General features: G+C 39.0%; 1 protein-coding gene across 1 annotated transcript; it reads left to right on the top strand.

Annotated features, from left to right (window-relative positions):
• The first annotated feature begins 229 nt into the window (after positions 1-229).
• Ccdc152 (coiled-coil domain containing 152) lies at positions 230-24,781 on the top strand. Its single transcript, XM_059276346.1, has 9 exons — positions 230-299; positions 2,565-2,653; positions 5,711-5,816; positions 11,026-11,094; positions 13,865-13,929; positions 17,551-17,653; positions 21,646-21,773; positions 23,763-23,846; positions 24,139-24,781. Exons 2-9 carry the CDS (start codon positions 2,567-2,569, stop codon positions 24,259-24,261), a joined length of 765 nt encoding a protein of 254 aa, XP_059132329.1. The 5' UTR covers positions 230-299; positions 2,565-2,566; the 3' UTR covers positions 24,262-24,781.
• The last annotated feature ends 221 nt before the right edge of the window (positions 24,782-25,002 follow it).

The following is a 25,002-nucleotide window of genomic DNA, read 5'->3' as shown; positions in this document are numbered from 1 at the left end:
CCAAGCATAGGTGTGGTTTATTCAAGACTTAGCAGAACAGTAATTATTCTGGCAGTCGCTGAATGTTGGTCCATGGTCTAAGAAACACATGAAAGCGTCTAGGAGGCAGTAATTGGTGAAGGGAGCTAGGATGCCCCGTGTCACGGGCTCCAAGATTGAGCACGGACAGGTCAGGAGCACGGCGGACCCCTAGTTGAGGGAACCCGCTTTCCACCCGGAAGAGGACAGCAATCTGGAGCGGACCGGCCACGTTGCCCGGAGGACCTGGCGGGAGACTGGAAGTTGCGCGGTGGTGGCAGGTAGGTTCCAAGGTCTTCCTGGGAGATTCGAACTCCAATTTCCAGAGATTCTTTTCCTTACAGCTCTTCGAAGTGTCCTGGATTCTTCCAGTTGTGTCCCACCCGCCTCTCTGACCCGTGGCCCTCGCCCGCACCCCTGCGTGTCTGCTCGGCCCTGAGGACCCTGGGATGCCATGGCGGCCTTTAGCCACGGGCTCTGAGAGCGAGTTCTTGGAGAGTTCAGAAGGAAGAAGAAGAAGCGACCCTGAGTCCTGCCCCGCCCCTGGCACCGGCAAGGACTGGCGGGGGCTGGGGAGAAGGCAAGCCCTGGGACACAAGTCAACAGGCTTGAAGCCAGAGAAGGAAACGGATCTATTGCTAGCCTGTGGACTTGGGGGAGGCTGAGCCTCGGAAGTCAGAAATCACTCTCCGCTCTGTAGAGAGAAGTCAGCAGCACTGAATCGCTGACTCACAAGATTCCACTGGGCAAGACCACATTTGTGGGAAGAATCTGGACCCAGGAAATTGGGGGAAGAGGGCAATTAAGACATCTAGAGATGGCTAGCCAGTGGTGGTGCACACCTTTAATCCCCGCACTCGGGAGGCCGAGGCAAATGGGTCTCTGTGAGTTCTACGCCAGCCTGGCCTACTAGTGAGTTCCAGGACAGCCAGGGCTACACAGAGAAGCCCTGTCTTGAAAAAAAAAAAAAAAAAAAATCTAGAAATGAATGTGACAGAGGCAGGAAGTAGTAAATAGAAAATTAATATTAAGTTTGGTTTGTCCCGTGATGGGGACTTCCACCCAGTTCTTCGCTGACTGCCCTCTACCACACACATACAAGCTGGTCAAGCAAATGCGTTTCCACTGAGCAACATCCTCAGCCATATTTGTAAGTTATATGTGTTCAACGAAGAAAAGAAAAATGGAGACAATCTAGGCTTTAATTAAATTAAATTAATTAAAATGCATTTAGTTCAAGAATCTAGTTCTGTGGCAGAACAAGTTTTTAAAAATTATTTGAAACATTAGGGACTGAAAAGAAAAATAAAGTTAGGGAAAGGTTTTTAAATACTTAAGATATTCTCTCGTATTTAAGTAGCAATGTTAACTAGTGATTTTTTAAACTTTGTTCAACAAATAATTTAACTGTTTATCATGGGGGGTCTGTTATAATTATTTTTACCACAATGATCAAGTTTTTACTAAGGAATTTAAATATAATTTTATTCATATGTGATACATAATTGATAATATTTCAATAAACTGGAAGTGCATAACCAAAATTCAGATTTCAAAACCATTACAGTCTGATACTATCAAGTAATATGAAAAAGAAGAAAGTGGTATTTCTTGATGAAGTAACATCAGGCAACGTCCAGTTTAACAACAATATGACCACCAAAAATTATTTTTAGTAACTGCTTCAGGAATTTTATTTATCATCCAATACATTGGCTTGTGGTGTTTTCCCAAATCTAGAATACCTGATTTTCAGATTTGCATTTCAACCCCTTTTTTACTTGAGAAAAGTCTACTGACAAGTATTTCATACTTTGATATTGTATTAATCTTGATTCTATTAAGACACCTTCCCACTCCTACATTTAAATGCTGGCTACATTCAGTTTCACCATCCTGTGTGGATGAGTTCACCTGTGGGATTCTGAAGCATTTGTTATTAATGGTTCCATAGGGTTAAAACTGAAACTTTGTCTTTATTTCAGTTGTTAGCAGTTACTAAAACTTAATCATATCCAAAAAATGGAAAAGATAGAAATACAGAAACATTTTTGTGAGTACATTACTTCCTATATATCATTTATTTACTCAACATGCTGCCAGACAAAATATGAAGCATAAACAAGCTAACAAATATCTGTGGCATAACATTTTAAAAAGCATATTTAGCATATTAAGTGAGAATGCTTACCTTTGAAGTCATGCCTCAGATTGGATAATATATCATATTTTAAGTCCAGCCAGGCTGATAGGCAAAGAGATAAGTGTTAGGTCATGGTGGCATTATTAGATTATATTAAATATTAGAGGCAAATAATTTCTATACATGTATACATAACCATACAAATTTTAGATATGTTTAGAGAAAATTTGGCAGAGGTGGGTGAGTAGAGAAAATGATATATTTGGCTGCTGCTAATACTGAGTATAACAAAAGTTCTCCAAGTAAAATGGAGCTCAGGGGACAATTACTTTAGTGTTTGAATTATGACCAATGTTGTGATGCATTGGGTCTTCCTTAATATCGTCTGCTCTTCACTATTCAGGAATGGATCAAAGCAATGAAGGAAGTATGAAGAAGATTAGCAATGTGAATCTTGACAAACTGATAGATGACTTCTCGCAGATAGAAAAGGTATGTAAAGACACATAGCAAATGACTGGAGAGAAACACAAAAGATTGTTGTCAAGGAGAGAAACTGGGAAGAAAGGAAAATTCATCATAAAAAAAGGAGCCAGGGCTGGAGAGACTGCTCAGTGGTTAGGAACACTGGCTGCTCTTACAGACCAGGGTTCAGTTCCCAGCTCCAACTTGGCAGCTCACAACTGTCTGTAACCCTAATTTCGGAAGATGCAACACCCTCCTATGACACCCGAGGGCACTATACACTCATGGTGTGCTTAGATGTAGTCAAAACACTCACACATAAAAATAAACAAAGTTTTGATTTTAAAAATATAATGGGCAGTGTCTACATTTGGTTCCATGAGGGGCTATTTCCTTACTGGGAGACCCAAATTTTAAGTTAGGTTTTTCATTGTTTGACTATTTCTGTAGGCTGTATTTCTTTCTAAGTACTACTTAACTTAGTGTATGTTAGTCTTTAAACATGAATTTTAGCTATGTTAGCTAAATAATAAAAATGTGGCCAGGCATGGTGGTGCACACCATTAATCCCAGCACTCCAGAGGCAGAGGGGTCGATCTCAGAGGTCAAGGACAACCTGGTCTACAAAGCAAATTCCAGGACAGCCAGGGCTACACAAGGAAGCCATGTCTCAAGGGGGTAAAAAGTGTGAAGACTGAAAATTCATGGGAATGCCGATTTATTGTCCCCAAATCCCAAAGAATAGCATACCAGGAATTGAAAACACCAATAAACTTAGTTTTTTTCACTGTATGTTATTATAGTACAATGTGTCATTGTTGTTGAATAAACGTATTTTTTAATTTTTAAAAGATGAGCCAGATTTGAATAATGAAAATGTATTTTGCTAAATCCTTTCTTGTATTTAAAACTTTAATATTTTATTTGTCCTTCAACAATTTCATGCATGTATGCAATGTTTCTCAATCCTATCCAACCCAAAGCCCCCACACATATACCATGGAACACACACACACACACACACACACACACACACACACACACACAGTACTTCCTTTCCCACCTTATCATCTTCTTCTCCTCCTCTTCCTCCTCCTCCTTTTCCGCCTCCTCCTCTCCCTCCTCCTCTTCCCTCTCCTCCTCTTCCTCCTCCTCCTCTTTCTTCCTCCTCTTCTTCCTCCTCCTCCCCCTCCTCATTCTTCTTCCTCAATAACTCACTAAGTCTGGTTAGTGTTTCCTGCATGCATAGAGACGTGACACACCCACCAGAATATGGTCCACCTACCAGCAGCCACACACAGCCACACCAAGAAATATCACCCCTTACACCACCGATCAGTTGCGAGGAGCTCCTCAGCTAGAGGTAGGGGCTCCTGGGCCCTTTCCCACTCATACTGGAACGTTGACTGGCTTGGTCTTGTACAGGCCACGGCTGCTATGAGTCATGACTACAACAGCCAGGTCCCATCCAGGAGACAGCATTTCACAATACTCTTCCCAGCCTCTGGCTCTTACATTCTTTCTACCTCCTCTTCCATAATGCCCATTGTCATTTTAACTTATTTGTACTAATATGTAAAAATGTTCCTAGGGCAAGGAAACAAACAATTGATGTCTTTTTGCTAAAGTTAAGGGAATGCCAGAATACCCACAAACTCCAAAGTAGTTTTAATGAAAAGTGAAGTAGGTTCATGTTTCGTCTTCTACCATGATGACTAATTATAATATAGAACATACATATATTTAGTTTTCCCCATTCTACCTGTTCTCTTTTCCTTCTCTTTGCCTAAAACTTGGATTTTCATAGTCCAACATGGAAAAGAAATAAGTACTCTCGTGAAAAAGGAATCAGTGCGATATGCTTGGACATTAATTTAAAAATACATTATCAGAGTCTCCAGTATCGTAAATAAAAATAATTGTCCATTTTTAAATTGGATATGGAATTCTGATATTTAGAATTTTACCTCTTAGAAAGATACATAAGAAATACATAAATGGTAATACAGATAAAGTAATACAATGTGAGCTGCTTAAGAAAAAAAGTGGGGAAGTGGATGGAAGTGTAGAAAACACAAGCTTGATGATGAATTGATATACTTAAAGAGTACAAGGAAGCTTATTGTACTGTTTACAAAGATACCAAGGAGACATGTTCAAAATTCTTCTTTATTGTCTATAATAGAAAAATTATAAACAACAAAATCTTCCCTAATAGCATCTTCAAAACTAAGACTCAGAATAGCTGTATAAAGAATGCAGTAGATTTGTGATTGTGATATTGTCTCCCAGATAATAGTGCTAAGTGGAGCAGCTAAGTGCAGAACAGAATAAGTAGCATAATCATGTCATCATAGAGTCGTCTGGAAGCAAAAGTTGTAAGACAAAACCGTACTGGAGTGTCCTGGCTGGACATGAACTCCTGAGCTCAGGACATAGACCTCCAACATCAGCCTCCAGAGAAGCTGACTCTGGGCATCTACCATTATGCTTGGTATTCGCCTGTGGTTAACATGGAACTAAAGGTTGAATAATTGAAAGAAAGGTGCTCACAGGTCATAGTTCTCCTTGTTTGTGTGCTCACTGCAGTGACTGCCATTGGGCCCTGCATGTGTCACCTACTTTAAGTGCTCGTAGGACTTTTCAGACTGTTGTCTCACTGGACTCTTCTTGGTGTAGTTTCAACTACATAAAAACCTAGAATGAAGCCGGGCGGTGGTGGCGCACGCCTTTAATCCCAGCACTCGGGAGGCAGAGCCAGGCGGATCTCTGTGAGTTCGAGGCCGGCCTGGGCTACCAAGTGAGTTCCAGGAAAGGCGCAAAGCTACACGGAGAAACTCTGTCTCGAAAAACAAAAAAAAAAAAAAAACCTAGAATGAAGGAAGTTGTCCACTAGCAGAGGCTATGCGTGTAAGAAAGGGAAAATCGAAGGCTCGGTATACTGTAGTTTGTTTGAAATTATATCCCAAATTCAGTTATTAGACTCTCAGATGTCAAATGGTTTTTGTTCTCATTTGTCTTCATATTCTTAACAAAAGAACCAAAATAGTGTCCTTGATAATATGGTCCCAATTTCTTCTGCAGAAAATGATAGAAACCACTGGAAAGAACAACCGTCTGGATATCCAGCTGGAGAAGACTAATAGTTTATTAAAGATAATGCAAACAAAAGAGGCCACAATCAAAGAAGGTCAGTCCTTCGCTGCCTAAAGCAGTCCTAGTATGATGAGGGTGCTCACGACGATGATGACAGGGGCTGGCATTATGCCCTGTGCTTGTCGCCTACCTTAAGTGCATGTAGACCTTTGCAGACTGTTGTCTCATAGGACTCTTTTTTAGTACTCCTCCAAAACATGCAAAAACTACAATGAAGGAAGTTAAGTCTTCTACCAGACACTACCCAGGTAACCAATGGCAAATTGAAGGCTCAGTGCAGGTCTATAAAACCACATGGGGCAAAACTTGAGTTCCTACTACTTAAATGTAAGATGGGTCACCAGTTTTAAGAGTTTAAGGTGAAGCTGTGAGCTGACAAGGTGGCTCAGTGGGTAAAGGCACCTGTAGCCAAGTCCAGTGCCCTAGTTTGAGCCACAGGATCCACACAGGAAAAAGAACATCAGCTCCCCAAAATGTCCTCTGACTTAACACGTCACACTTGCATGCACACATGCATGTGCACACACACAAAGCAGTAAAATGTGGAAGCATTTTTTAAATGAAACTATGCACATATTTTTTCCTTTTGGGTTTTTATTTTTATTACTTTTTTTTTTTGAGATTATGATAATGTCATTTATCCCTTCCCTTTCCTGCCTCCAAGCCCTCCCTATATCCCTCTTTCTTTCAAATGCATGGCCTTTTTTTATTAATTGTTGTTACATGAATATATGTATACGTCTATACATATATAGTCCCAAATACAACCTGCCCAGTCTGTATAATGTTACTTGTATATATATATTTCAGAGATGACCATTTAGCACATATATTTTCATGCTGTGTCTACTGAGAAGCCCTAAGTAGCAATGATCCAGTGCCCAGATACTAACTTCTAATAAAAAGAAGAATCTTACCTTTCTCTAATAAAAAGAACTGGGTGAGTGTAGGATTAGGATTAAATTTATACTGTAAAACTGAAGTATCTTGTAGTGCCACAAGAAAGACAACACTCAAAACAGAAAAAAATAGCCAGGTGTGGTGTTACATTACAGAATTCCAGCACTCGGGAGGCTTAAGGAGGAGGGTTATAAGTTCAATCCAGCCGGGGATAGAAAGAGAGAGCCTTTCTCATCTTAAAACATATTTTTAAAAAGTGAAAGAAAAGAAGAAAAATAAACCCATAATGATGGAATTTGTCAAAAACAACTCAGAAACCAACTGAAAGAACTCTCACTGAGCAAAGTTGGAATGATTTCAGCAACAAAAAGAACAGTGTTGAATTATACCCATAATGCTAAGCAAATACCCCTAATCCACTTTTATAAATAAATAACAAAGGAAGAAGAAACAGATCTCCCGTGTGGCAGAATTCCAAGTGGCTTATGTAGATATTTTGTTCTAGCTAGGTGGAGCATGACTCCAGTAGTTAAATGTGGGCCAAGTACAGTAATTCCTTTACTGTAGGGAAGCACACAGTATCACAAGGTGTAGTATATAATTACATGGTGCTGAACCTTGACCCTGCCAAATGCTACCTCTGCCACATGATCAGAGACATCCGAAACAATATTATAATAACCATAGGTTCCTTTGATATGATATGATATGATATGATGAAAATGATGCTTTGTAAATTTCCTCCCCATTTCTACCACCCCAATCTAATCATGAAATAAACATCACGCAAGTTCCCACAGGACATGACAAAATACATGACCAATATTTCAAAGACTGTCAAGTTCACTAGAACCAAAGAAACAGAACTGTCAGAGCAGAGCAGCCTAAGACAACATGGCAAATAAGTATGCAGTGGTATGGTGGAGAGCCTCCCAGGGCAAGCAAAAGAAGTAACCATGGAAATGTAAATAAAGCATGAATTTTAGCAAATAACGTCAATATTGGTTCATAGATTGTGACAGATATACCATACTAATATGTAGAGTATTAGTAATAGAGGTAACTGGCTATATATATATATATATATATATATATATATATATATATATATATATATCCTATTATATATTAATTATATATAATCAGAAATTATATATCAGAAATAAATCATATATAAAATATTTTCAATTTTCTGTACATCTAAAATTTTATTAAATGTCAAAAAGATAAAAACACAAGACTTTTTTTTTTTTTTTTTTTTTGGTTTTTGGTTTTTCGAGACAGGGTTTCTCTGTGTAGCTTTGCGCCTTTCCTGGGACTTACTTGGTAGCCCAGGCTGGCCTCGAACTCACAGAGAGCCGCCTGGCTCTGCCTCCCGAGTGCTGGGATTAAAGGCGTGCGCCACCACCGCCCGGCCAAAAAGACTTTTTAAAGTACTTGTATTTATTATGAAAAAGCTTTTCTAAGTGTGTGACACTGTGTCGAAATCATAACAGAAATTATTTTGAATTTGTTAATTGGTAGACATTTTGGAAAGTTTAAAATACACAGAGAAAAGTGAATGAAAGTATGAAAAATCCCCATATATTCTTTGGTTCCTCCCGTTTCCCTGTCACCAACACCTTGCATTTGTTACAGCTCCTGAGGCAATATTGAATTGATAGATATGTAGTTAAAATGCAAAGTTTACTTAGTGCTCACTTCTTGTGTTATTCAGTCTATGGGTTTTGATAAATGTATAATGGCATGCATTTATCACTACAGTATCAAACCAGATACTAGTGTCACTGCCCTAAAAGAGCCCCAGTGCTCTGCATATACACCCTCTCCCCTCCATTGATCCCTCTGGATGTCTGAGCTTCACTGATCATTTTACTGTGTATAGCTCTTCATTTTCCAAATCATTAGATAGTTGAAATCACATAATATTCAACTTCTTCAGACTGACTTCTTTGACTTTGCTTTTAAAATTCCTTCACGTTTCTGTGCTCAATTAAAAAAAATATTTTTACTGAATTTTGTGGAGGAACCACAGTTTATTCATTCGCCTATTAAAAGACTCATTGTTCTCATCCAAATTTTACCTGTTATGAATATGGCTGCTAAAGTTATCTCTGTACAGGTTTTCGTGTAGCATCTTGACTAAATACCAAAGAATGTAATTCTGGATATGTTGTAAGAGTGATCAAGACGGTAATAATATTAGTGTTGAAGACTAAACACTGGTAGACTCTTTTAGATGCTTAAGTTAACTCTCTCTCCTTTACTGTAACAAACGCCTGGACTAAATCAACCTAAAAAGAAGAAACGTCCATTCAGGGCTGGCAGTTTTAGAGTGCCCAGTTCATGACCACGTGACCCCACTGCTCTGGGCCTGGTGCAGCACATAATGGCATGACACACAGCAGAGAAGGCCCATAGCCTTATGCCTGGCTGTGAAACCGAGGAAGAGAAATGGGTCCCACAGTTTGTTCTGAAGGCATACATCAGTGACCTGACTTCTTGCTAGATTCTGACTCTTAAAGGTTCTGCCACCTCCCAGTGACTCCATGAGCTAAGAACCAAACCTTTAGCACATGAGTCTTTGGGAGACATTTCAGGTCCAAGCTGAAAGCTATGTTTTAATTGCATTTAATATTTTAGACTACTCTATGAAATATTTACTAAAACACAAATTGATAATTAATACTAGATCCTAAATTTTCACTAAAATCATTATTGGTGTACTAAATTATTAAGAAATGGCTTAATAATCAAGAAAATTTTAATAGGATGGCATAATAAATTCTGGGGGAAAGATAATGTAGATTTAAAGTTTGCAAGGACAATGGAGAACTTTTATTCTAAATCAGTGAATGGCATTCTAGTTCATGAAGAATTCTTTAGCTAGCTAATTTCTAATGTGGAAAAATGTGCTGAGCCTGCCATCTTGTGTTCAAATTTGAAAAATACTTTTTAAAACCTCTAGTATGCACAGAGTAGCAAGTGATTTTCATTTACTGATTACTGAAGGAACTTCAGCTACCTTATTTCACTAATTGTTAGATTCCTTACAATAAATGATGTTCATTACAACAAGGACAAGTAATAACCAAGCACATCTCTCTTATTATATCATCTAGCACAGTAGCATGAGTGAAGCAAGTTAGCAGCTAAAGACTATCTGGAAAATGTAATTTAACCATCATTCTGTTACTGGGAAATAGCAACATGGAGAAAGGAGAATGTGACGGAGGGCTTTGTGTGAGTGGGTGTTGGGGCCAGAAGGGAGAGCAGGAAAGAGAGAAGGGCCACAAAAGTGGAACCTGGTACTGGTCATGAGGCTTTGAACTTTTGCAAAATACTTTGATTTTCATCATCACAATTAAAGAAAGTATTTTCTATTCTGTCCACAGCCATGGCACTAAGGTTGTCTTGTAACACTGTGTAGGGTTTTCAATACTTTCATAGTTCTGTCTTGCCCAGGACTTAGTTATGAGTACCAAGAGAACATATTGCTCAGCTATAACAAAAGCCTCATCATATACCATCTCACTCAATGGCCCTCCACCTTTGAACAAACTTAATCTCTTTTCTTAGAATGTGCTTTCCTGGAAGAGTTGTGTGGAAACACTTTCTGTGGTTCCCAGACGTATCCAGCTGTGGGTCACTTTTAGGGAAGACATTGCTAAGGCACAGGGGGAGGTCTCCACTGTACTGTGTCTTGGAAAAGTCATTACTGAGTGTTGGGATTCCTTTCACATAAAAGGTGAATTTAGAGTACTTACTGTATGTGTTGGCTAGTTTTATGTCAAGTTGACAAAAGCTAAAGTCATCAGAGAGGAGGGAGCTTGCTGAGAGGTGGTAGAGCACACCTTTAATCCCAGCACTTGAGAGGCAGAGGCAGGTGGGTCTCTGAGTTCAGGGCCAGCTTGGTCTACAAATCAAGTTCCAGGACTTCCAGGGCTACACAGAGAAATCCTGTCTCGAAAAACCAAAAAAAGGAGTTGGGAAAGGGAGGGAGGGGAAGGGGGCAAGGAGGAGAAGGAGGGAGTCTTGTTTAAGAAAATGCCTATAGATCGGGCTGTAGGCAATCCGTAGGGCCTCTGCATCAATTCTTGCCTGCAGGTTTCATCACAGCAATAGTAATCCTAAGATAGAAATTAGTACCAGGGTAGCTCTTATCTCCAGGTTTCATCATAGGAATAATAGCCCTAAGACACCATATATTGGAAATTACCTTGAGATGTCTGGTTGCTTTATTAAGATCACATAATTTTCAGTTAAATATTATTTTGTTTCAGTTCTTTCAATCAAGAAGATTCCAAAATGATTTTCAAATAAATGTATCTTTTATGTTTTAGAATGTACTACTCTTCATACTATGATAAAAGGGCTACAACAGACTATTCAATATCAACACAATTTGAAAAGTAAGTTGGGGAAATCATTCTTAAACGCATGGTTTTGGGGGAGATAGTTCATTCAATAAATTGTACATGAGTACAGTCCATAGAAACCATGTTTAAAGAAAGAAAGGGAAAGGGAGGGAGGGAGGGAGAAAGGAAGGAAGGAAGGAAGGAAGGAAGGAAAAGTAAAAGAACCCCAGATGTGGTAGTACCCACTAATAAACCGAGCACTGGTGAAAGGCAGAGACAGGTGGACTCCTATGGCTCATTCAGGGACCACCTAGCCTGACCTACTTGGCAAACTCCAGGCCTCAAAACACAAGGTGTGTTGGTATTGCTGATATCATATAATGTAGCTGTCATTACAAACTGGGGATTACTCAGAAAAATGAAACCTAGAACTACCATTTGATTCAGAAATTCTACTTTAATGTATTTACATAAAGAATAAAAATCAAAGACATAAATTTTGTGAACTACTATTCATAGCAGCATTAATCACAAAGGCCAAAAGGTAGAAGCAGCCTCCTGTAGATTGGATATAAAATGTACCCTTAAAGGCCCATGTATTAGAAACTTAGTCTCCATCCCATAGGAGAAAGGACCCTGGTGGAGGGCCTTTGCCTGTTTGCGTCTCAATCACAAACCAGCCACATGCAGTGGACAGCTTCGACCTGCCCTGCGCTTTCACTGTGTGCCATCATAGGCTCAAAGCAACAGGTACAACCATGAACTGAAACTCACAGAACTGTAACCAAAAATAACCCTTTTCTCTTTGTAAGTGTCTATTAAAATAACGGAGTTGAATAAACTCTAATGTTCATCAACAGATGGGTAAACAAGTGTGGTATATGCAATATGCACATGATGAAATGTTATGCATCCTTAAAATAGAATGAAATTCTGATGCATGCTACAGCATGAATGAACTTGGAAGTATTTTGCTAAGTGAACTGTGCCAGACAATGGACAGAGACTATATGATTCCACTTATGCCCAGTACCTAGAGTAGTAAAATTTATAGAGATGGAAAATAACAAGTTGCCAGGGGCTGGGGATAGAATAGGAGAGGTTAGTGTTTGACGAACAGCATATACATTATGGGAAGATAATAAGGTTCTGGAGATGGAAGTCAAGATGATTACACACATTATACTTGATGCTTCTAAACTGTATGCCTAAAATAGCTGAAATGGTAAGTGTTGTTATGTATATTTCATCACAGTAAAATAGTGGCCAGACTTTTAAAACATAAAAAACTGAATCATAAAGAAAGCCCATTTACTACTAAAGAGATTGAAGTCCCCTGAAATACTACTTTTTAAATTCAAGAGTACATTCCATTAACAATATGTATTTCAACTTGAAAACTTACTGTGTCCCCATGGCTTGAAAATCCCACACAATAGAGGGGAAACAGGAGGCTTATCTGGAATCTTTCCTTTGATAATATTGTTTTGTTTTGGTTGAAAATATTTTCTTTTTTTTTTTTGTATGTTTTTCATTTCAGGGAAAACAGAGAGAGGAGGAGAGAGAGACAGAGTGACAGAGTTGTATTGGGTTTTATTTTGGTGACCCAGTAGTTACAATAGGATTGCTTACAAGAGCATGGATGAGGTGTTATCTGTAGGAACGTAGGCACCTTGCTAGTGACTACACCACTGAGGAAGGTCTCCCCCGACTCCTACAGCAACTCTTAATTGCTTCTAGATGTTCAGGAAGAGCTGGGGCCTCTTGAGCCCACTTCCATTCCTAGACAGGATTATGATGGGCCCAACCTTGTACAAGTCATCACAGCTGCTGTGAATTCAAGAGTGAACAGCGCGCTGTAACAGCATGCATCTCATGTCATTTCACTCCTTCATTGTTCAGTGTTCTTTGATGATTCTCTGTAATACAGTAAGAATTCCAAGTCATCCTTACAGATTATGTCCTCCTGATAGTGCAGTTTGAATTTGTATAGCATCTCCTCCTCGCTCTTTATACTTCACCAAGTTTCCTATTCTGAAATTGTAGCTTTTCAGTCTTTACTTTTCAAATATTTTTATTATGTTTATTTTTCTATATGGGAGGTGGGGCACATGTTGAATGGTTCTCATGTGGAAGTAAGCAGACAATGTGCAGAAGTCAGTTATCTCTGTCCACCCTGTAAGTCCCAGGATTGAACTCAAGTCATTAGGCTTGGAGGTAGGAGCCTTTAGCCAGTGGACCATCCTGCCAGCCCATGCTTTTATTATTTATTTTCCTTGGGCTTCTTGACACAAGTCTCATTTTGTAGCCTAAGCTGCCCTAAGCTTATTATTTGGTCCAGAATTTGCAGTAATCCTACCTTAATCTCCCAAGAGCTAGAATTTACAATGGCAAGCCATCACACTGGCCTCTGAAATTGTTTCCCTCAAGCTTATCCTCTGTTTCACACTTCTCTGTTCTGGAATACCCTTCCCTAATGCTGAACAAGCCTTGCCTCTTAAATCTCAGCTTAGGGTGGCTGCTTCCCCGAACCCTTACCCAGTGTCCAGATGACCCAGGTCTCCCCACCACATGTTTTTACAGTATCGCAAGCAGAGTGCCAATAGAGAAGGTTTGTCTGATGTAGCTGCTGCATCTGCCACACTGCTAGACTGTAGGTTCAGTGAAAAGCTGGGACTTCTTGTGTTCCCACGTTCCCAGTGGCCAGCAGTGCTGGGTGCGTACTCATTGAGCACGTGCGTGAACAGAAATGGAAATGTTACAGATACCCCCACATTAATTTTAAGTACTATTTAGTAATGATTCCTTGGTTATTTGTACACAGGTGAAAATGAACAACTAAAAAGAAATGTTGATTTGATGAAAGAGAAGTTAAAATCCCATGAGCAGGTGAGTTTATATTCTATTGTATTCAGTTAGACTCTTGAAAAGCATTTGTTCATTCAAATAAGAAGCAAGTTGTTTTAATTAACAAACATCACCAAAAATTATGTAACTGTAGTATATATATACACACACATATATACATGTTATATATGTAAAAACTTTAATAAATGAACAGCAACTTTTACAATTCCTAGCCTTTTTTACAAAACATAATGTACTAATACCACTTTCACACTGTTTCTTTCTACCAAGAAGAGATGCAATTATTTTGCTACATGGTTTTCAGTTGTGCTAATAGACGTACTTTAGAGCATATTCTGTTAGTTGATATTTTTAATTCTTTTACTATAAAAGAAATGAGTCTGTGTTCTTTGTGATTTGGGTAATCATCATACCATCCAAATAATGGGGATACTTTATGTAGAGCACATATTAGTTCCTCCCAATGGTCATTATACTTTGCTGTATTTTCTTCTCTCCCTCAGGAACAGCATAGTGATAGCAATTGCAGAACATATAACACAAAATAAATGCTAATCCCTGTCCCTCTACCCATTGGGGCCATTTTTGAAAAAAAAAGGGCGGGGGGAAGTGCTGTGGGATGGTCAGTATGTCAAGTGTGTTGCTGATTGGTCAATAAATAAATCACTGATTGGCCAGTGGCCAGGCAGGAAGTAAAGGTGGGACAGTCCTCAGCCCTGAAAAAAAAAAGACACAAAGAATACATAAAAAGAAAGTTTAAAAAATGGGATACAGATCTAAACCAATTCTCAACAGAGGTATCTCAAATGTCAGAGAAACACCTAAAGAAGTATTCAACATCCTTAGCCATCAGGGAAATGCAAATCAAAATAACTCTTAGATTCCACCTTACACCTGTCAGAGTGGCTAAGGTCAAAAACACAAGTGACCTGGAAAGGATGTGGAACAAGGAGAATACACCTCCATTAGTGGTGGGAGTGCAAACTTATACAGTCACTAATAGAAATCTCTGGGCATATACTCAAAAAACTCTCTACCACACCACAAGGATACTTGCTCAACTATGTTTGTAGCAGCTTTATTTGTAATAGCCAGAAGGTGGAAGCAACCTAGATGCCCCTCAAGCAAAGAATGGATAAAGAAAATGTGGTACATATGCACAATGGAGCGTTACTCAGCTGTTACAAACATGACATCATGAAATTTGCTGGCAGATGGATGGAACTAGAAAAGATCATCTTGAGAGAGGTAACCCAGACCCAGAAGATAAACATAGTATGTGCTCACTCATAAATGGATATTAGATGTAAAGTAAAGGATAGCCATGCTACAATCCACAGACCCGAAGAAGCTAGATAACAAAGAAGGCTCAAGGGGGGACACCATGAATCTCACTGTGAAGGGGAAATAGAATAGAAATCATAAGTGGACAAGGGGACGTCTGGATGGGGGGTGGGGCATGGGAATAAGAGGGATCAGGTAGAGGGGGCGGGGAATGGAGGGAGAGAATACTAGGAAAGACCACTGGAATCAGGGGAATCTCTGGCATGAGCTAGCAACCTAGTGCAATGGAAACTCCCAGGAATCTATGAGGGTGACCCTAGCTAAGACTTCTAGCAATGGGAGATAGGGAACCTGAACTGTCCATCTGCTATAACCAGGCAAGATTTCCAGTGAAGGGACTGGGACACTAACTCAGCCACATAACCCCTGACCTAAAACTTTCCCTGCCTATAAGACATGCTGGGACAAAGGTAATGCAGATATTATGGGAGTGACCAAACAATGACTGGTCCAGCTTGAGACCCATACTATAAGAGGGAATCCACCCCTGACAATGACTGGAGGGCCAGGACCCAGAGGCTGGATAGCCCAGAGACCTAGGATAGAACCAAACATGATTGGAAAACAAGAAGAAAAAAGGTCAGTGAAATGATTCCTAATGATATTCTGCTATACTCATAGATCATGCTTAGCCCAATTGTCATCAGAGAGGCTTCACCCAGCAACTGATAGAAACAGATGCAGAGACCCACAGCCAATCATCAGGCAGAGCTGGGGGGGGGGGTCCTGTGGAAGAGGGGAGGAAGGTTTATGGGAGCCAGAGGGGCCAAGGACACACCACAGGAAAAGAGTCAACTGTCCTGAGCTCATGGGAGCTCACAGAGACTGAACCAGCAACCAGAGAACTTGCATGGGACTGACCTGGACCCTCTGCACATGTGTTGCAGTTGTGTGGCTTGGTCTTTTTGTGGGACTCTTGGCAGAAGAAGTGGGGGCTATCTCTAACTCTGTTGCCTGTTCTTGGGACCCTTTCCTCCTGCCGGTTGCCCTGTCCAGCCTTAATAGGAAAGGAAGTGCCTCATTTCACTGTAACTTGATATATCATGGCTGGCTGATGCACATGGAAGGCCTGCACTTTCCTGAAGGGAAGGGAGAAGAAGTAGATGGGGGGAAGAGGAGTAGGGGAAGACTGATAGAAGAGGGGGGAGGCAGGAGAAACTGATCAAGCTGGGGAAAAAATTAATTAATTGATTAATTAATAATAAAGAAAGAAGGAAGAAAAAGAAAAAAGGGAGAAAGAAGAAAAGAGAGAGAAAGAGAGAAAAGAAAATGTATCCATATACAATAGTATTTTTTTCAGCCGTAAAGAAAAATGAAGTTAGGCTGTTCATAGGAAAATGAATACAACTGGAGATAATCATATTAAACAAATTAAGCCAATCTTAGACCAATAACATTATGTTTTCTTTCATTTGTGGCTCCTAGATTTTATATAAATACATAAAATCATGCACATATATTTGACGTGAAGGTAGAAGCAAAATGTTTAGGGGAGCAAAGGAGACATGAGTAAGATGAGGCTAATGGATGGGGGAATATACACAAGGTGTGGAAGTGTGTGTGCTCATGTGCGTGCCTGTGTGTGTGACATGAACAAAGCAGAAGGTACAATGTGGAGGAAAAAGGAATCTCAAGGAAGTGGAGGGAAGAAACAAGAAGGGTAATGGACAGTGTGTCGATCACTTTTCTTGTTGCCACAGCTAAAGACCTGACAAGAAACAGGTTAAAGGAGGAAGTTGTCTGGGCTTCCAGTTTAAAGGGACACATCTGGTCACAGCAGAGGGAGAGCTGCAGAAGCGAGGCGGCTCGCCACATTGCAGCCGCAGTCAGGAAACTGAGTTTGAGCAGAAAGTAGAGGCAGGCTGTCCATCTCAAGGCTTCTCCCACAAGGCTTTGCCTCCTCAGGGTTCCATAGCAGCATCGCCATCTGGTGCCCCGGAATCCAGACAGGATCACAATCAAACCACAGCGGGGAGGAAGCAAAGCAAAATGCAGCACTTCCTCTGACGCAGAATCTAGGTGTCTCTTTAGCAGAAGAGGGACTGTGTTGAAAGAGGGAAAGGAACAATTGAGGGAGGGGACAGGAAAGGGGTGCATATATGAGCACGGCAGAGTGATACATATGTGTGAATAATAAAACTTCTTGTTTTGTGCATGCCTACTAACAAGTTAATTGAAAATAAATAAACAGCACTGGATATGGTTACATGCCAAAATTATATAAACTGGGAAATTAACCTTTTTAATTTCCAAAAATGATAACTATTACATTGAAAGTGAATATATTTTAATTTCTAGGAATATATGAATAATATTGCCAAACTTATAAGTGAAATGAAAGTCAAAGAGGAGGGACATAAAATCGAAATGAGCAAACTTTATCAGGATATGCAAAAAAAAGGTAACTTTAAATTTTCATTTATTGAATTCTGATATATCGTGAAACAATTTAAAGATGCATATTATTTTTTCCAATAATAGTAAATGAACACTGCCTTGATACATTTTAATTTAAGTTCTTTATATTTATGCAACATAAATATAATAGTTCTAAGTTTCATTCGTTTGTGCTCAATTTTCCCTAATGTGAACCAGCATCTTTATATCATTAATATAAAAGGTTTAAATAGATTTTCCATTATATCCTTGCTCTATTGAATATAACTTCACTAATTTTCTTTAGCAAAATGGATCTCACTGCATGTATGTAGTGAATTTGTTTATTTTGAAGCCATGCTTAATGATCCTATGTTTATGAACATCATATATAAAATTAACTTGAGGGAGGCAGAGCCAGTCGGATCTCTGTGCGTTCAAGACCAGTCTGGTCTACAGAGCAAGATCCAGGACAGGCACCAAAACTACACAGAGAAACCCTGTCTCGAAAAACCAAAAATAAAATAAAATAAAGTTAACTTGAAGCCAGGCACCTGTAATCCCAGCACTTGAGGCTGAGGTAGGAGACACATAATTTCTTGCAAGCTCTCTACACTATGTAGCAATCCACAAGAAAATGGGCAAATATTTGATCAAGAGATGGCTCAGTGGTTAAGAGGACTTGCTGCTCTTCTAAAGGATCCGGGTTCAGTTCCCAACACACACATGGCAGCTCACAACTGTCTGTAACTCTAGTTCCAGAGGATCTGACACCTTGACACCAATGTACATAAAATAAAATGAAATATAAAATTTTTTTAAGATGCCCAAAAAAAAAAAAAAAAAAAAAAAAAAAAGTATTTTGCCGGGCGGTGGTGGCGCATGCCTTTAATCCCAGCACTTGGGAGGCAGAGCCAGGCGGATCTCTGTGAGTTCGAGGCCAGCCTGGGCTACCAAGTGAGTCCCAGGAAAGGCGCAAAGCTACACAGAGAAACCCTGTCTTGAAAAACCAAAAAAAAAAAAAAAAAAAAAAATTTTAAGATGCAAAAAAACTTTGAATAAACACTACCCGGAAGATATACAGGAGAAAAATAAGCGTATGAGAAGATGTTTGTAATCATACAAATTTGTTAACTAGTATTAGTTTTTTAAAACTCAACAGTACATCCATCCACAGCAATAGAAAAGAACCGACCACTGATGCACTCCACAGTATGGCCACCTCAGAAGCATCGCTATAAGTGAATGCAGCCTGGCGGGGTGGCACATGCCTGTACCCTGGCACTCAAGAGGCAGAGATAGGAATAGAGGAAGTGCTGCACATGGGAGGCTAGCCTCGGCTACAAAGTGAACTCCAGTCTAGCCAGGGTGCATTGCTGGTCCTTGCCTCAAAAAGGAAAAAATAAACGAACATGTAAATAAATCCAGATTCAAAATACTGTGTTTTGTTTATGTGACACTCTAGAAAAAGAGAAAATTCAAATATTTTCAAGTGTATGAATGGTACAAAAGCTTTTTTCTGTTTAATTTCCTAATTATTCCTTTTATCAAGTTAAAAAGTGAGTAGATTCTGACGTACTGATTTATAAACAATTTTTATGAGATGCACCAAGAAGTTCAGTTTTGCAAAGACTAATATTCAATGATATTCCTTTGAACACTATTTTAACCCTTAAGCTAAGTATAATAATAATTTAGTGCTATAAACTAAATACATATAAAGCCTATATATCCTGAACTACAGAAATGGCTTATATAAATGTGGTTTTAATCCAGTATATGTTTCCACAGTGAACAATTATTTATAAGTATGTTAATAAAACACTACTCCAAATATGCATCCTACCATCAGCTTTTAAACAGTGCTGTTACTGCCATTGAAAGCACTTATTTTTATTTTTCTCTTTATTTTTATTTTAGAAGCTTTAATGTGCTCTGGAAAAATGAGATCTCCTTAAACTTATTAAATAGGGTTTTTTTTTTTTTAGTTTTTAAAGCTTTTAAAGAACAATGAAGTGAAATTTTAGTTTCTTTAAAAAAAAGAAATTGTTCCTGTTATCTTTAGATAGTCAGAGAGGAAGATGTTGGACATTAGGGAATGGTTACCTCGTTCCTTCTTTTTATATTATACAAAAAGGTTCAGCAACAGAAAGACTATGGCTTAGGTATGTATTCTTTGACACATTGTCAGGCTAAGAAAATCTGAAGTGACTGAAGTGACTGAGAAGGTGGTAGCCATAACTACAGTTGTATTTAGAGCGACTGACAAAGTGGGTTATGTGGTGTTGATGTGCCAGTAGCAGTAGAGAGATTAGATGTGTAGTTCAAATGGGGAGAAAAGCAGGGCCTGAAACAGTCATGGATTAGTTGTGGGTAGAAATCCCTTACTTCTGGGTTTGGTGAACTGATCAGCTCTTACTAAAATAGGAGATTGTCTTGAGGCTCCCATTCTTGATGACGTGTGTCATTAACAAGAATAAGAAAGGGAAGAGAATAGGAAATTTGATGAAGCATAGAGATGTGATGTTGATCAGGAAAGAGGCCTGATCGTTTGGGAAAGTATAGCAAGTACTTGCAGATCTGCAGTCAAGTGTAATAATTCAGACCTTCTAGCCCAGCAATCCAAACTTTGTGTCCCTTCCCAACCTCTATGTATCTTATTTTGTAACCTATTGATGCTTAATAGCGCAAATAATTTATGCAAAATCATTTGAAACACCTTTGTGTTTCAAACACTGTGTCACGCCTTGTTCAAAATACATTAAAAAAACTACCCTACATGCACAATTTCTAAAATATGATTTATTAATAAAATTCACTTCCTTAAAAATCATTTACTTAAATGAAGGCACCTTTTAGTGTCAGAGGTTTAGTCCATTATCCTCATGGTGGAGAGCATATCACAGGCAGGTGCTGGAGCAGTAGCTGAGAGCCATCCTTTGGCAGAGAGATATACTGGGCTTGACATGGGCTTTGAAACCTCAAAGTGACACACTTCCTCCAACAAGGCCACACCTCCTAATCCTTTCAAATAGTTCCACTCCCTGGTGAGTAAGCATTCAAATATATGAGCCTATGGGTCCGTTCTTATTCAAACCACCACACCTCAAATGAATGTGCTTTGCAGTCTAGGGTACTACATGCATACAAATGATAGGCTCTGAAGCCAGGTTTCCCATTAAAACCACACTTTAAAATGATCACTGGGTAGTGGGCGCATCATGTACGCTTGTTTCCTTCTCCTAAGGTGGAGCCAGTATTCCTGTCAACAGTTCTCCTTTGTTAGAACATCTATACCTCGCAAATGGCTCTAAATGTGAGGCTCTGCCTTAAGGATAACATCCTGAGAAAGGCCCCTCCCACCTTAGGCTCCTTCCCCCAAATTTGGTTAACAATTCTCTCACCTTTTGAACGTGAAATGTCCCCCACAGGCTAATGTTTCTACACCTGGTCCCCAGTGGGTGCAGTTTGGGGAGCTTGTGGAACCCTTGGGAGGTAGAGCCTACCTGGAGGAAGTGTGTCTCGGGGTGATAACCCTTGTGCTTTACAGCCCAGCCCCACTTCATATTATCTGTCTGTTTCCTGGTTCACTGAGATGAGCAGCCACTGCAGGCTCCCACCCCACAGAGCTACTCACGGCCATGTCTTCTCCACATGGTGGCTTGAATCTATCTACCCACTGTGAGCCAAAGCAAACCTTCCTTCCCCTAAGTTGCTTCTTGTTGGGTATGTTGGTACAGTGATGGGAAAAGCAACTAATAGTTTCCTCCAGAGTTGTCTGCACTTCGCCGTGTTCCTCCTGCATCCTCCCAATCGCAGCTGTAATTAATGTCTGCCTCCTAGCCCAAAGCAGAGATTCAGTGAAAACAGAGAACACATGTACTTCGTATGTAGCATTTAGTATAATGCCTGGTACACAAGTGATCAATAAACATGCTGAAGAAGCCAAGGAAAAAATAAACGTAAGCACATAACTTTGAACTGTTAAATGAATGCATTTATTTTTGTTTTACTTAGTTGAATTAAATGAAGAAAAGCACAAAGAATTAATGGCAAAGAAGGAGATGGAAATAGCAGAGTTAAATGCAAAATTACGAACTCAAGAGAAGGAAAAGCAAAATGAAATACTCAGACTACGTCTAGAAGTAGGTGCTTACGAGTCTGCTAAACAGGAGCGTGTTCCGTAGTCTAAACCATGCTTTGTTTGTTTCTTATTGCAATGACATAAATTTCAGGACTAGATAGAACCCTCTGAGAAGATGCTCCACATTCTCACTCCAGCAAACACAGCGCTCAGTCCGCAGGCTGCTGCCCATATCCTTTACAGCACTTGATCTGAAGAAGGTCCCAGCTTCCAGGAAGGATGTGCCTCCTCTGAGAAAGAGGACAGCCACTCAGGAGTTACCTGAGTTTACAGTCTGGTCTGCAGAAGGACAAAAGGCCACCGTTCCAGCATGGGGAGAGTACAATAAATCCTTGGTATTTCTCTCTCCCCAGAAGAAATCATGGAACTCTTTTTGTTTTACATGGGCTAAAAACAGACAAATTTCTCCATAACATATTTCTATGAAAATATATATTCTAGAGTCAAACAAAATTCCTTTGGAACATTTGTAAATGTATTTTAAATAAGTATGTCTCATAAATTTTGTAGTTCCTTTTTCTTTTCTGTTCCACTGCATGTCAGAATCTCAAGGATACTGATGTGTTAACAAAGCATTTGTCTTTTGCATTATTTTTCTAAATTCTACCAACCTTTTTTTCCATTATTATGCCATGGCTTCTGCCCATCTCTACTTCCACTTTACATTATGCAAAAATTCACGGATCTTAATAAAATTAATTATTTTAATGTTATTTGGGATTAAATATTAATTAACTAATTAAATTATAACATTTAATATTAAATAATTAACATTATTTAATATTAAAAAATAGTTAAAGTAAGCTGGACGGTGGTGGCGCACACCTTTAATCCCAATACTCGAGAGGCAGAGCCAGGCATCAGATCTCTGTGAGATCTACAGAGCATCAAAACTACACAGAGATACCCTGCCTCGAAAAACAAAAAACAAAAAACAAAAAATTAAAATAATTTATTTTCCAGGAGCTTTGCTATGCCCAGGGTACTTGATGGGGGTCTATAGGTAATGTTATGGGGCAGAAAGGGGGTTAGGTTGCTTCAGAAGGATTTTTTTATTGCTGTTAACACTGCTGTTGCTATTGCTGTCACTGTGTGACTGGCTGTACGGCTGCTGATGGTGCCGTCTCTGGCTCCCAGCCGTGTATGTCCACAGAGAGGGCTGGCTGGCCAGCTGAAATACAGCAGCAGGTCGTATTTCAGATGTACCACCAACTTAGCTTCCATCAGTTAGGAATTTTCATTTTATTTACTACCTGGGCCATGTCACTAGACTAGTCTGGTTATATTGTTTGACTAGTACTTAGATGTCTGTCCTCATTATAACTCTCTAGTTCTCTCCTCAAACCAGAACACAATCTCATGGAAAGCTAATTCTAGTTTTCTGAGAGGCTACACTAAAGTAAATCTAAAAAGAAGAATTATAGTGGAATATTATGCTTTAAAAAATGGCTTATAAGAATAGGCTGTAGAAATCTTTTAATTTTACTCAGTTTAATTCAAACCAAAACAAAAACAAAAACAGAAACCCTGAATTGACTAAATTGCATCCAATTTCTAATATTTGGCTTCAGAGTTTGAAAGACATGAGCTTTTCTCCTAAGAATATGGATTACAATGTATTTTCTTGACAGAAGTACACCAATGTAATGTGGAAACATTTTCTACTCAGTGTTCAAGAGCATGCCTCACACGGAAGGGTAGGAAGAACAATGGTGTCTTGAGAAAAAGTACCGCACTACCTAGAGAGGTAGTGCCCAGGCTTTGGGCCCTTTTTTAAAGCCCCCAAAGCAATTTTAACTCACCATTTAGCTGAATCTTGTTTGGATGTTCTTTGTTCTTTTTTTAAGTTGTTTCATAATTTGAAAAACTTATGTCTATTATACAGATTGTGTTCAATTCAAAATAAATAGCAAAGGGTTTTGTTGGTATACCTTTTCTGTAGAGGAACTCTAACAGCCTTAATAACTTTCTCTTTTTGAATTTGATTCAGTTTGACACCAAACTAGCAAGAATTCAGACGAAGTCAAAATCCTATGCAGATGCTACTATTCTGCCACAAAGTATCTACAGGAGGGTATGTGCATTTTGTCCTATGACTATAACTTCAGTAAATTAATTGCCTTAGTGTGTTCCTATCAACATTTCCTAATGTTTACTTTAAATACAGTAAATAATTTTCGTAGCCTAATACCATTTTTCCCTTTCAGTCACACAAAAGTGAAGCTACAGGCCTTTCAAAGTATGGCAGTTTTTAAAATATAAGCCTGAAGTGTGTTTTGATTGTTGTCTTGCCCTTCCTTCCTTCCTTCCTTCTACTTAATCTTATTTCTCAATTGCAATGACAACCTTTCTTCTGCTTCGTTTAGAAGCTTCAACATCTTCAAGAGGAAAAGAGCAAGGAGATTTCGAGTCTCCAGAACACCATCCGAGACCTGGAGCAGCGCCTTGCAGTGGCCAAAGACTCCCGCCTCACACGGAGACGGTTTTGAGTGAGCACTTTATGCAACAGCTACAACTTAATTTCTTGAAAGGCATTTAAAAAAATCACTTCTTTTTCAATGTGAGCATGCTAAATAATAAAGACGCACACTTTTAAGCTTTTTAAAATTGCATTTATTGAGATAAGTCTGTACTGTGGCCAATTCTGTACTGCATTCTTGCTTAATGGTATTAGCCATAAAAAAGTTCAGGTTCATAGGGCCGAGTTTCTCTATTAAACCATCATTGATTATGGAAATACTGTCTTAAGCAGCATGCAGGTTAACAACATACTTTTCTTCCATTCTTTCAAGACAATCACTCACAGTTCAGAAGAACAATACAACACAAGATGAAGAAAATAAGATACACAGATGTATGTAGTAAAGGAAAGCTAGTAGTCTTAGATATAAAAAAGATAAGTAGATATTAAGATGTAGTCTGTTTAAGATTTAGTTGGTTAAAAATGTAAGATTAAAGAGATGAAGTTCTTGTTGTTTTGAGAGTTTAAGTAAAGAAAAAACTGGAAAATGTGTCTTTGTCGTTCTTTCTCCGTTCTAAATTACGAGCTATCCAACAGAAACCCCTAGGTCATAGTTTATGTTTCTGTTCTCATCAATGTAAATAGAACACTGGAAAAAGACCAAAAAAGACATATTAACCAAAAGCTGCAGTCACTTTTTAGTTACCCCACAATACAAATCTGATTTGGGCCAAATTTTCTGTGGCATAAAATTTTAAATTTAGAAGCC

The sequence above is a fragment of the Peromyscus eremicus genome, chromosome 11, assembly GCF_949786415.1.
Source record: "Peromyscus eremicus chromosome 11, PerEre_H2_v1, whole genome shotgun sequence".
Lineage (NCBI taxonomy): Eukaryota > Metazoa > Chordata > Mammalia > Rodentia > Cricetidae > Peromyscus > Peromyscus eremicus.
The sequence above is the reverse complement of the archived record's forward strand: the minus strand, read 5'-3'. Positions and strand labels throughout refer to the sequence as shown.

Coding starts and splice junctions, on each gene's coding strand:
- Ccdc152 (XM_059276346.1), top strand. CDS start 2,567: ATGGATCAAAGCAATGAAGGAAGTATGAAGAAGATTAGCAATGTGAAT. Junction 2,654..5,710: donor ACTTCTCGCAGATAGAAAAG/GTATGTAAAGAC, acceptor TTTCTTCTGCAG/AAAATGATAGAAACCACTGG. Junction 13,930..17,550: donor AGTTAAAATCCCATGAGCAG/GTGAGTTTATAT, acceptor TTTAATTTCTAG/GAATATATGAATAATATTGC.